The sequence below is a fragment of the Leptonotus elevatus genome, chromosome 6 (genome assembly GCF_054856555.1).
Source record: "Leptonotus elevatus isolate MCC_2025b chromosome 6, RoL_Lele_1.0, whole genome shotgun sequence".
NCBI lineage: Eukaryota > Metazoa > Chordata > Actinopteri > Syngnathiformes > Syngnathidae > Leptonotus > Leptonotus elevatus.
Genome location: NC_141244.1, coordinates 1,709,918 through 1,722,500, shown reverse-complemented (window position 1 = coordinate 1,722,500; position 12,583 = coordinate 1,709,918). Strand labels below are relative to the sequence as shown.

Sequence of the window (12,583 nt, the reverse complement as noted above, 5' to 3'; positions counted from 1 at the left end):
GGCAGACGACTCCAACTCACACAGTTCAAAAAGAGGTCACAATGTTGAATAAATTATTTACAATTAATAAAAGACTAAATATAGGAGAATTAAGTTACATTAATCTAACATTTCCCCCCTTTTTATCGCATATTTGCTCAAATCCTCATATCACCTATCAGTTACTTCAGTTCGATTTTCAACAGTAGGATCATTTAAAACATACCAATACCATGTATTTGTTAAATAGGCAAAATATTACCATCATAGAGCATAACATAATAGTTTTCTTTCCATCATAAAACCGTATTAGTGAAATACTCATCAGCACAATATAATCCAAAGTGTTGTCCTTCAAGTGCAATCAATGTGTTGTTGCTCTTATTGTGTGTATATTGTCCAAATAAGTTTTATACACATGCAGTATTTGCAATTTGATGTATGACGTACCAGATCTTTATATGGGCTTCTGATATGTGTGATACTCTGATTAAATATTTTATTTTAAAATGGGGGCAATGGGGTGTTTCCTTGTGTGGTAAATGACTGATGTATTGTGGTAAATGACTTCTGTATTTTTCATCAACAGGTCTAGTGACAGATTATAGGGTAAGAACATGTGTTACTTTTTATTTAAATAAATAAATAAATTACATTAAACGAACAAAGAGAGAGAGAGAGGCAGACAGACATCACAAGCTTTTTATGTGGTGCTCTTTTCTTTTTTTCAGCATTGGCAGATTCCACTGGGCAGACGATTCCGCTCCCTCAAAATGTGGTTTGTCTTTCGCATTTATGGTCTCCAAGGATTACAGGCACACATACGCAAGGTACTCCATTACAACCAGTTAGTTTTGGCTCTTGATCTGAGCCATAAAAGTTATAATAATCTGATGTTTACAGATATTTTCATAAAAACTCAATTCATATCAGTCATATCATATTCATATCTTTTAGCTCAGTCACTGTATACTGTATGTTTCTGCATGAAAAAAAGATAATAGCCAGGGGTGCACATAACAATTTTGAAATGGTTCTCAAAAGCCCCTCCGTGAGCTGTCACCCTACTTTGGTGGAGGGGTTTGTGTGTCCCAATGATTGTAGAAGCTAGCTGCCTGGGTCGCCTAGGCAAAAAGGTCCTAGGTGAGGGGCCAGACAAACCACGGCTCAAACGACACCTTATGACGAGTGACAATTTTGTATTGAAGTTTCCCTTGCCCGGGGCCTCCACTCTGGAGCTAGGTCTGGGGGCTCGTTGGTGAGGGCCTGCAACCAAGGGGTTTGCCCGGGCACAGCCCAAAGAGACAACGTGGTTCCCCCATTCCGTGGGCTCGCCACCTATGGGAGGGACCAAAGTGGTAGGGTGTGCAGAGAGCTGGACGGCGGCCAAGGGCGGGGACCTTGGCGGACTGATCCCTAGCCATAGAAGCAAGCTCTTGGGACATGGAGGCCGAGAAGTTCCGACTAAACGTAATCGGATTCGCCTCCACACAAATTTTGGGCTCTGGTACCAGTCCCCTCTCGAGAAGGGCTGGACTCCTTTCCACTCTAGAGCTGTTCACGATAAGAGGCGTAGAGCAGGTGTGGGCTTACTTGCCGCCTGTATGTTGGGGTTCACAAAGTAAGAGTGTAGCCTCCCTCAGCCTCAGACTTCTGTGCTCATCACGGATTGTCCATAACGAACACCATGTTCAAACATAAGAATGTGCAATTGGCACCAGGACATCCTGGGCTGCAGTTAGTTGATTGATTTTGTGGTTATGTCATCGGATTTGCGACCGCATGTTTTGGACACTCGGGTGAATAAATGGGCGGAGCTGTCAACTGATCACAACCTGATGGTGTGTTGACTCAGATGGTAGGGGGAAGATGCCGGTCTGACCTGGCAGACCCAGAGTTTGCTGGGAACACCCACCTCCGGCAGAATTTTTCCCTTGACCCGGGGGAGGCAGGGGACATTGAGTCTGAGTGGACCATGTTCTGTGCCTCCATTGTTGAGGCGGCCGATCAGAGCTGTGGCCGTAAGGTGGTCAGTGCCTGTCATGGGGGCAATCCCCGAACCCGCAGATGCCGTCAAGCTGAAGAAGGAGTTCTATTGGGCCCTTTATGCATGTGGGATTCCGGAGGGAGATAACGGGTACCTGGCAAGTGGAATGCGGCTACAGCGGTTGCTGAGGCAAAAACTGGCAAGGGAGGAGTTTAACGAGGCCATGAAAACTACTTTCAGATGGCGTCGAATCAATTCTGGTCCACCATCCGGCGTCTCAGGATGGAGAAGCATTGCACCTTTAGCACTGTGTCTAGTAGACATAAGGCACTGCTGACTTGGTGTGTTCGAACGTGTCACTCGGGGAGTCCTGTGGGGGGATGCTACAGGAGTACAAGGTACCAAGCCCCCTGATGCGAGCTTTTTGGTACCTTTACGACCTAGTGTCAGAGTTTGATCTGCATTGTCGGCAGTAAATCGGATTTGTTAGTGTGAGGGTTGCACTTCGCCAAGGTTGCCCTTTGTCACTGATTCTGTTTACAACCTTTATCTAGAAAATTGCTAGGCGCAGCCGAAGCCTTGAGGGGTCTGGTTTGGTGGCATTGCATCTCTGCTTTTTGTAGATGATGTGGTGCTGTTGGCTTCTTCAAGCCGCGATCTCCAACTTTCACTGGAGCGGTTCACAGCCGAGTTTGAAGCGGTCAGGATGAAAATCAGCACCTCCAAATCCGTAACCATGTTCCTCAATTGTAAAAGGGTGGAGTGCCCTGTCTAAGTTGAGGAAGAGATTAAGTATCGTGGGGTCTTGTTTACGAGTGAGGGCAGGATGGAGTGGGAGATCGATAGGCGGATCGGTGCAGCGTCTGCTGTGATGCAGACTCTGTATCAGTCAGTAAGGCGAAGCTCTCGATTTACCTGTCAATACACATTCCTACCCTCACCTATGGTCATGGGCTGTGGGTCGTGACTGAAAGAACAAGATCCCGGATACAAGCGGCCAAAATGAGTTTAGTCCGTAGGGTGTCCGGGCTCTCCCTTAAAGATAGGGTGAGAAGCTTGGCCATCCAGGAGGGACTCAGAGTCGAACCGCTACTCCTCCACATTGAGAGGAGCCATCTGAGGTGGCTTGGGGCGTCTGGTTGGAATGCCTCCTGGACACCTCCCTGGAGAGGTGTTCCGGGCATGTTCCACCGGCAGAAGGCCCCGGGACGACCCAGGGCACGCTAGAGAGACTATGTCTCTCGGCTGGCATTGGAACGCCCTGGGATCCCGCAGGATGAGCTGGTAGAAGTGGCTGGGGAGAATCTGGGCTTCCCTGTAAAGCTGCTGCTCTTGCGACCCGATTTCGGATAAATGGTAGATATAACGGTTGGATGGGTTCTCATGGATGAATTTAAAGACCTGCGGCATATCTGGGCAAGGTTTATCATTAATGTGTAGATATGTCATTTTAATATAACTGTATAAACTTCTTTCACTTATTTGTCAGTTTTTATTTCGTAATTACAACAACATACTTGGACCATTCGATTCATCGCCCTACATGATAAAATGTCAACATCCTCTTGAACGCTTTGAATGCGGCGGTTGGTTTAGTGGTAACGTACCCGCACAATGGGCTAAGAAAAAGGTCTGTTATCCAGGTAACCCAGGTTCAATTTGCGCTATGGGTGTCATGTTTTTGCAGGTCATTCTTTTTTCTCTCTAATACTTTCTGTCAAAACTTGATACCCTGTCGGGAAAAAAGCCTTTGAAATGTAGTCTGTTGAAATGTAGTTTTTGATTAAATGTGATTACACTGGGGGTTTCATCAAAGCATTTAAGTCATGTTGAGAGGCAAAATTAAAAACAAACTAAGTATCAGCAACAAAAAGCTAATTTGTATTTCTATACTTATTTTGACGTGGTGGGGGTTATTCAGTTTTTGTTTCCCATGATAATATTTTTCTCTCTTATGGCGTTCATTACAATTATAGCCCGATTGCCAGTTGTGTAAATAAGGTGATGACAGATAGCCAATAGTTAGTTTCCTTACTGGGAAGCTGGCAACACTGATCTACTGTTTGATTGTAATATTATACACTTTGCCACCAGATGTCGCTGTGGGAAGAGTTTCGACCGTTCCAAAAGATCGATTATTTTTGTGAATCAATCGTTTCAAATGATTTGATCGTTTTAATGTTCCATTTCTGCCATCCCTAACACAAGGTTCTGGCTGACAAACAAAAACAACAACATCCAAGAAAGGCCAGCAAGGCAAAACATGGGGGAACTACAGGGCAAAAATATGGCAGCATGACAGGAGGAAACAATATGGGATCAGACAGAGAGGAGACAAGAAACTAAATACACACACACTAATTGACATGAGACACACCTGGGCAAGACACAAGTGTCAGAGGGTGCTGATTGGTTGACACATGAGGAAGGGCAGGCAAACAGGTGGACATGACAATGCTTGACAAGACTAGGGAGGCACACAAGGACAACAAAACAAAACATATATCATGACTGAAACTAAGGCCCCGTCCAGACGGAAGCAAATCCGGCTTCGTTCCTCAAACAAATCTTGCACACAGAAGTATTTCAAGACTTGCGTGTGTCCAAAAGAAAACGCTGAGGACGTTTAACGGCTGTAATGTATATGCCAAGTCGAGGAGTGGCGCTGTAGCGCAGCCACAGAGAGTTACCGGAAAGCGTAGAAGAAGAATCTGATTTTTTTTCTAACTTTATTGCAATCTACAAAACAAACATGACTTTGCATGTATCAAAACAACATGAAAAAGACTAACACAGGAGAAGTGACAATGGCGGGTGATTCAAGTACAACACCGCTTGTTGAACGAGGGAATAAAGAAGCCAAATATCTTGCTGCAAAAGCATAAGCAAGCTAAGGACGCTGTGCAAAACTACTACTACTAGCCGCCATTGTTGTTGAAAGATTGACGGTTCGCGGGCAGTCCCGCGAGAAACGTCATCAATCTGCGACAATGTTTCGTCATTACGCTGTGACCATTACGTCATCACTGGAGGAGTATCCTGCATATGGTCTCCAAACGGAGGCGTACGGGGCGCGTTTTGAAATCTTTCCACTCTGGAGCCCGGTTTCAAAAGTGATCGGTTTCAAGCTCTGAAACCGCGCCGTCATGTGGACAAACAGCCTAAACGGTAAGAAACTTGTGAGGATACATTGAAACATGACAGAAAAGCAACCAAACTAACCTTAACCCAACTTTTGCTGCAATTCAGGATTCAACTATCTTTTTGAGGCTGAAACCTACTTCTTGGAAACTGATTAATGCGTAGGATACCAGTTTGATGCAAACTTGTGAAATAACAAATGTGTTCAATACCACAAGGGATAGACATTCACCAAGGAACTATACACTCTAAACCAGGGGTGAGCAAACGCGGTCCTCGAGGTCTGGAGTCCTGCAGGTTTTGAAGGTTTCCCAGAAAATGGATGGATGGATGGACACACCCAAATTAGTAGGGTTTACTAGAAACATGCGTGGAAACCAATTGTGTGAAAACTAATAGATAGGGCCATCTGGGACAAGTTAAAGCACCTTTTATTGTCACATTGTCACATCAGACTTTGCGGCACCATAAATGGCCACGCCCTGTGCCCAAAAGTCACAATTGTTGGTCAGAGGAATGGTCAACATCTTAAGTGTTATCTGAAAAATGTTGATCTTGCTTAAACGTACAACCGAGGCTGCTTCGTTATTTTTGTAAAAATGAAACATTGCTCATTTTGCCAGACCAGACGTGTTTGCCAAGTTTCACAAGTTTTCGTGCATGTATAGGCCCTCAAAATCTGTGTTGTTTTCTTGGAACGCCCACAGTGTTTCGCGAAAACGCAAAAATTTCGTGTCGTAACATCATGAAGGCCTAAACACTCTTTTGAGCAAATATGAGGTAGATCTGGTTAACCAGCCTAAAGAAAAACGTCGACAATTTTTTAAAATTGTTTTTTGCCAGTAAGTGCACTATTAATTTATGTTAAAGTAAACTTTTATTGTCACGGTGAATCATCAGACTTTGCGGCACCGCCAAGGCCACACCCTTTGCCGAAAAGTTACAATATTCGTTCTAGACTAGAGCATGACCAACATCTTAAGGTTTTTCTGACAAATTTTCAACTGGATCCCTTCAACAGGATCGGCACAATAGATAAAAACAAAAAAGTAAATTTCCTAGTGGTAGAGTGTCCGCCCTGAGACTGGAAGGTTGTGGGTTCAATCCTTCGCCGGGTCATACTAAAGGCTATAAAAATGGGACCCATTGCCGCCCTACTTGACACCAAATGATTTCGCCCCACTTAGGTGGGTGTGACAATCAGTGGTACTTTAACCACTGGGTGAAGCTATATGTATAACCAAATTTCATTATATCGATATTTTCAGGCCGTGACTATTAAGATGCATGAGAAGTTTGGGTTTTTAATAGGGATGAGCGAGTACCGATACCAGGTATTGGTATCCGGCCGATGACAGGACACATTTCACGGGATCGGTACTCGCGACGGTTATCGATACTTGTATCGTCACCCACTCTGGTGGCCGTTTTTCGGTCAGGAACTAAAGGCTGAAATTGTTATTTTGTATTTATTGACCGCCACAGGGGGCTCCGGTAAAAGAGCATATAAGTCTTCAGTTGTACTCAATAATGTAATTAACTCTGAAGTGCAGACAGATCTTTGATGATGAACGGAGAATGTAAAACTGGAAACGGAAATACAGAGCAGCCTTCCAAATTAAAAGCATGGATTTCAAAACAAGATATAATTAAACATCACACTAAACAGCTTCAGGAATTCTTAACATGGTAGATATTATTAAATTGCTTGAAACACTACTGTATTGAATTTAATTATTGGCACTTCACTGTATTCCTTAAAAATAAGTTGTATAACCACATATGCCACTGGATTATTTGTTTCATTTATCTATTTTTTAATGCCTTTTATTGTGTGTACTATACAAAAAGACATTTATGAACAAATTAAAAAATATATAATTGCCATTAATTTCAAGCTATTGTTAAGGAAATTTGCTATAATTGGGATATATTGGTTTTAGGAGGAGATACTGTGGCATAGGTAGCATCACAGAGCATTAAAAAACAAACAAACAAACAATAGAGCAGGAAAATTTAGCAAATGAAAGTGGAAGTGAAATGTATGCAGTCAATTTGACTGCTATGTCACTCAAAATAGTAACACTCAAATATCTTTGTGTTTTGAATTTATAATAATAAAACAATGTTCGAATAAAACATACACATATTTAGGAAACGTCATTGTCCTATAAGTACCTAGATTTTTTTTTAACCAAGTTATGATGTTGCAAAATTTGAAACCAGTCAAAATGACTGCCTAGGTAACTTTTTTGAGCTTTTAACCATGTTAAAATGCAAATTCCTCACCAAAAACACAGTCAAAGTGGTGTTTTCCTTCATTTGCCCCTCTTTTGAGTAATTCTATGTCATTCTGCTCTTTAACTCTTTGACCGCCTAAAACGTTTAATAACGTTTAGTAAAATCCAAATGAGTGCCGCCAAAAACGTTAAAAGACGTTAACTATGTTTTTTTGTTTGTTTTTTTGGGGGGAAACGGGTGGAGGAAAGCCTTGGCCAGCTGTGCTCAAAGTATCAAGCAGATCAAGTTAGTATAATGACTATTTATGGGCACTCGATGGCAGCGATGACTCTCTTTGGACGAGATCGGGTAGGAGTCAGTAGTAGAAGACGTGAGGCGGAGCTAGAGTGTTGAGGGGAGAATGGCTGAGGAAGCGAAAATGGCGACCGGTTGCAAGCAGCTCACGCTTGAGCATTTTTTTCAAAGACGAAAAGCATCGACCAGTGCTAAAGAGCATATTGATGATGATGATGGTGACTCCGAGGTTGACGGCGAAGTTGGAAGCGTTGACGCGACGGCTTCGATCACGTCGTAAAGCCTAACGGCTAGCGATGCTAACGCCAGAAAACGCGGTGCACAACCGAGCACTTCTGCACAGGTGGACGTTCAATCGGACAATGCATATTCATCAGAGGAGTGGGTACAGTCTGATCACGGAGAAGACACTGAATGGAGTGGATAAGATGGATCAGAACATCTCTTACCACCCGGTATAGGAACTGAAGGACATGAGGAAGCCAGATGTAACACCAGGTCACCGTATCATGATCCTGAGAGTAGACTTGATGACAACATGGCCAAACACATACTGCAGTATATACCTGCTACTCCCCGGAAAAAAAGGCCGGCAAGAAAGTGTAGGGTCTGCACGCGAAGGGGCAATCGCAATGAAACTAATCTGTGGTGCAAATCCTGCTGCGTCCCCTTGCACGCAGGGGAGTGTTACACAATATACCACACAAAAAGAAAAACTGTGTAGTTGAAACATCCACACAATTGTAAATAGTACCACACATGCACAGTTGCACACATTTGTAAATAGTTTGCCAAATTGTTTTGTCAAATTGTTACACTGTTGAATGTAAATAAACTTATTTTGCTATCAAAAAACACGTTTTCATTGTTGGTGGTAGTGTTTTACAGAAGTAAAGCACTGTTTAGGTGTTTGTGGTATCATTCATGGGGGAAAAAAGGTGCCAAATTCACTAGAGTGCATGAAATAATATCGTTTCACAAAAAGCTTGATTTCTCTGTATTTTGGTCCAAAACAGAGCATTTGAAAGAAACTAACCTATTTTCTATTGTTGATTACTGAATAATGGAATAAGGTATAAACTAACTTTTTTTTCTGATGAAAGATGAGAGTTCAATCTTTCATTTGGTAGTATCTGTGTTTCCATAGTCCAAACACAAAATTTTCTGTGGACCTTGAAAGATCAGTCAAAATGCTCTAAATCAGCTGGCACCCACATGTTCTCTTTTCTGAAAATGGTTGGCAGTCAAAGAGTTAAACACCAGCCCCTCCCAACCCGAGAAAACAAGTGGTTACTCAATCTGTGACGTTATAAACTGAGGACCCACCCCTGCACCGCCTCACATGCCCACTTTTTCTGAGACCTCCATTGCTCGCAGGATAGTGATAAACGTAGCCTTTAATCAGTAACGATTATGTCCAAGTGAATTCAAAGCAATCAATTAGCCATCACATTTGTAATGCCAAAGTGCAATGACAATTGGCCATCCTAAATCCCCAGAAAGGTTTGACTGCAGCTGACACTTGTGTAATCGACAAGAAGAAACTTTGCGCCATTTGACCTATTTGAACAACTGGTGTGTGTGTATATATATATATATATATATATATATATATATATATATATATATATATATATATATAGGTATTTACTATGATCTCAAGTTTTGGACAAGTGTGATATTGCTCACCATGGTCGAAGAAAGGAGTTTGTGTGAATGCTCGTGGAAAATTAAAGGAAACACTGCTTCTAGTGGGCACAGGAATGGTTAATGTTGCATTAGTATTATTTTGATAAATGTTAACAACAAATGTACCTGAGATGCCTGTACACTATGCAATGCATATCATGAACATATATATCCGTATAAATTCAATGGCATTACCATTATTGTATTTGTCTTCAGCAAGTGGGCCTGGCGAAGGAGTTTGAGAGTCTGGTACGAGCAGACAAGAGATTTGAGATCTGTGCTGACGTCATCATGGGTCTGGTTTGCTTCAGGCTCAAGGTAACACCACCCAACTCTAATATATGTTGTTGGATAAAAACCTTTCTTTCTAATTGCATTGGCCTGTAGCATATATGGACTCTGTTATAATTATAACAGGTAACTATTTAGCCTAATATAGAGGTTGCGTATGGAATGTGAACATTCCACTTACGGTCTGACAAGCAAGCCGCTGATGGCCGCTGATATATATATATATATCACAACGTGTCGCCCTGTCAGTCTTTTTCAGGGCTTTTTCTATGTATAACTGTGATTTCCTACTGTGTGCCTGTTCATTGAACGCACCTTAAGTCCACTGCAGGGCCAGGAGTGATTGTTGCTTTTTTTTCTGCTTCTCCGCGAAAAAACATTTGCTCTTGTTACAAAACGTCATGTCAGTTGGCTTGCCGTGGCTGTTGGCCATGTGAGAAAAAAGTTCCATAGACACTTTGCGCATCGTACTTCTCAACGAGGAGTGGACGGCCAGCAAGCTTGTCAGTGTTCAGTGCGTGAAGCCATCTCCTGAGCCCTCTCGCATACAAGCTGAAAGAGGTGTGCCGCTTAAGGTATCGGTAGACAGGCGGCCATGCGTGTATGTGTACCCGCCTTTAAAATAGAGTTGGCGGGCTGTCTCGTATTTTAATTTTTTTTAAGTACGGTGCTAAAAATTTTGGGATATTGAGCCGTTTTTGACGCCAAAAAATCGAGGTACGGTATTGGTACCGGTATCCAGTGCAACACTAATATATATATACATATGCCGTTATCGGTGCTGCATTAACCTGTGACAAAAAAATATCGCCGTTAATCTAATTTCAAAAGGTACAAGCAGTCAGACAAGCAGAACTTGACATCAATGTAGTGGCACTGATGTCGTCATTTATTTTTATTACTCTAGCATTACTGAACAGCCGAGTAGTTGTTTTAAGTATTTCCAGGCTCAGTGAAATCACGGGTCAATTTTGACTCGCTAACCCTAAAGATGCGGAAATGGTCAGTGGTCAGTGCTATGTGAGCCAATATGATCAATTGCATCATGTTGTTTTGTTTTTCACATGCTCACATTAGTTGATTTGTTTTTCACCTCCTTAAAGGGCTCCAATGATCTGAATCAGAATCTGCTAAAGAAGATCACAAAGAGCAGAGAGATCCACTTGGTACCTTGTCATCTGTCTGGACGCTTTGTCCTACGCTTCGCCATCTGCTCGCGTACCACTGAGTCTCGTCACATCCAGAAAGCATGGCGGCACATCACACAACTGACCTTTGAACTCCTGCAGGATTCCATTCGATGAGGACTGGACAAGCGAGAAATGCCCATTTTTGAAGATAATGTCAAGGGTAAAGGCTATTCATCATGCAGTTAGGAAATGTTGAGAAGGAAAAACACTAAAAACACACTATCGCTACTTTCATGCTAAACAGTTGGTTTGCACCCTTAAACACAAAACAAAACAAAACAATAAAACAGTTTATTGTTTGCAATTTTTGCATTGTTTTTTGTGGTTACTCCAACTTCCTGCAACAACCCCAAAGCACGTTTCTTAGCTCTTAGCGCTTTGCCTTTGTCTTGTGTAAAATGTGGCGCCTTATTGCAATCCCCTCGTGAGTCGTCGTGTCAACCTAGCCACTTCACTAAAAAACTATTCTTCTTTGATGAATGTACAATATTGCACTTTGTATGTGTGTAGTAGGCTATGAGTGTTTTGATTGAAGTTGTCTGTAAATGTATGTACTTAGTGATGGCCAAAATCAGATAAATGTGATTCAATACGATACTGATTGTTTGGCTGTTTTTGTTTTTTACACCAATAGTTATTGTGATGTGTTTTGTTCATAACAGTAGTTGGGTTTCCATCCACCCATTTGTATTTGAATTTTCAAGAAATGCGAAAATAAAACTGAATGGAAACGCTAGAAATTTGAAAAACAGTCAAAAATTCGCCCCAAAAATGGATTCATTGATGTTGAATTATCTCGTGGCTGCTCTATTCCCATGTACAACCGCGTAACTGGTAGATTGCAGTTTAAATTGTGCCTTGTAAGCATGTCTCTACTTTAAGCTGATGCCATTTACGGAGTTCCGCCGGAGTTCTAGTCGTTTCAGCGGATAGCACCCGGTTGCTACACATCGTCAAATAGTTGGGGTCCCAACGAGGTAAACAAAATTAACTACAGGAGACAGGAAGTCACACTGCAGTCTGGCGTTTCATTTGATCTTTTTATTCACTTTCTCGTTTCATCTCCACATTCGAATACATACAGCGACAACTCTTTTCTGCCTTCGCTGCCGCCACCCCCGTCCCCCGCAGTTCCAACACGGGCCAGCAGCCAACTAAGAACGAGCGTGAACCAGACCACCAATCAGAAACGTGCTTCAGCGCAGCAACATTTTCCCCGAAGCTTGGCTGGAAGGAACTCTGGAACTCGGTGCACACATAAAACAAATTTAAGTGTGCCTTATAAAAAAAATAAAAATCTTGAAAACTTCTTGGGCGGCGGGCACTTTATTTGGGCACCCCGCCGAAGTATTAACATGGTGTGGGAATGGCTGGTATAATAAGACTAGATGTCTTACGGCGCGGACTCCAACGTCCGCACTGGCCTCTTGCGTCTGGCGGTCTGTTGTATTGACTGAACATTGACCTGAACAAACGTAAACTCTGATCTCGCTTCGAACTTGACAGATTTACACACAGTTTGCTTTCTCACAAAAACATTAATAAGGTAGTAATAATTCAGGATCTTTGGACATGTTGAGAGTGTCTCATATGCTAAGTTAAAGCTCTAGGTTTTTCAATTAAGATAAGCCAACAGCGATTCCAGGATAGACCAGGTTTTTTGGTTTTACATTTTTTTGTGGAGTTGGTTGTAGTTTCTCGCTATTCTTAAGCAGTTGTCAACCATCTCATGTATGCGGCTGATTTGGTGGTAATCAGCCCGTACAGTGCG

General features: G+C 42.3%; 1 protein-coding gene across 1 annotated transcript in view; it reads left to right on the top strand.

Annotated features, from left to right (window-relative positions):
- Positions 1 to 11,407, top strand: part of LOC147171774 (aromatic-L-amino-acid decarboxylase-like) — a 12,697-nt gene extending 1,290 nt beyond the window's left edge. Inside the window, exons 2-5 of the mRNA XM_086079518.1 lie at positions 569 to 588; positions 711 to 809; positions 9,548 to 9,649; positions 10,726 to 11,407. Of these exons, the coding sequence (XP_085935644.1) occupies positions 569 to 588; positions 711 to 809; positions 9,548 to 9,649; positions 10,726 to 10,926 (422 nt within the window). The 3' untranslated portion in view covers positions 10,927 to 11,407. The remainder of the gene's footprint in view (positions 1 to 568; positions 589 to 710; positions 810 to 9,547; positions 9,650 to 10,725) is intronic.
- The last annotated feature ends 1,176 nt before the right edge of the window (positions 11,408 to 12,583 follow it).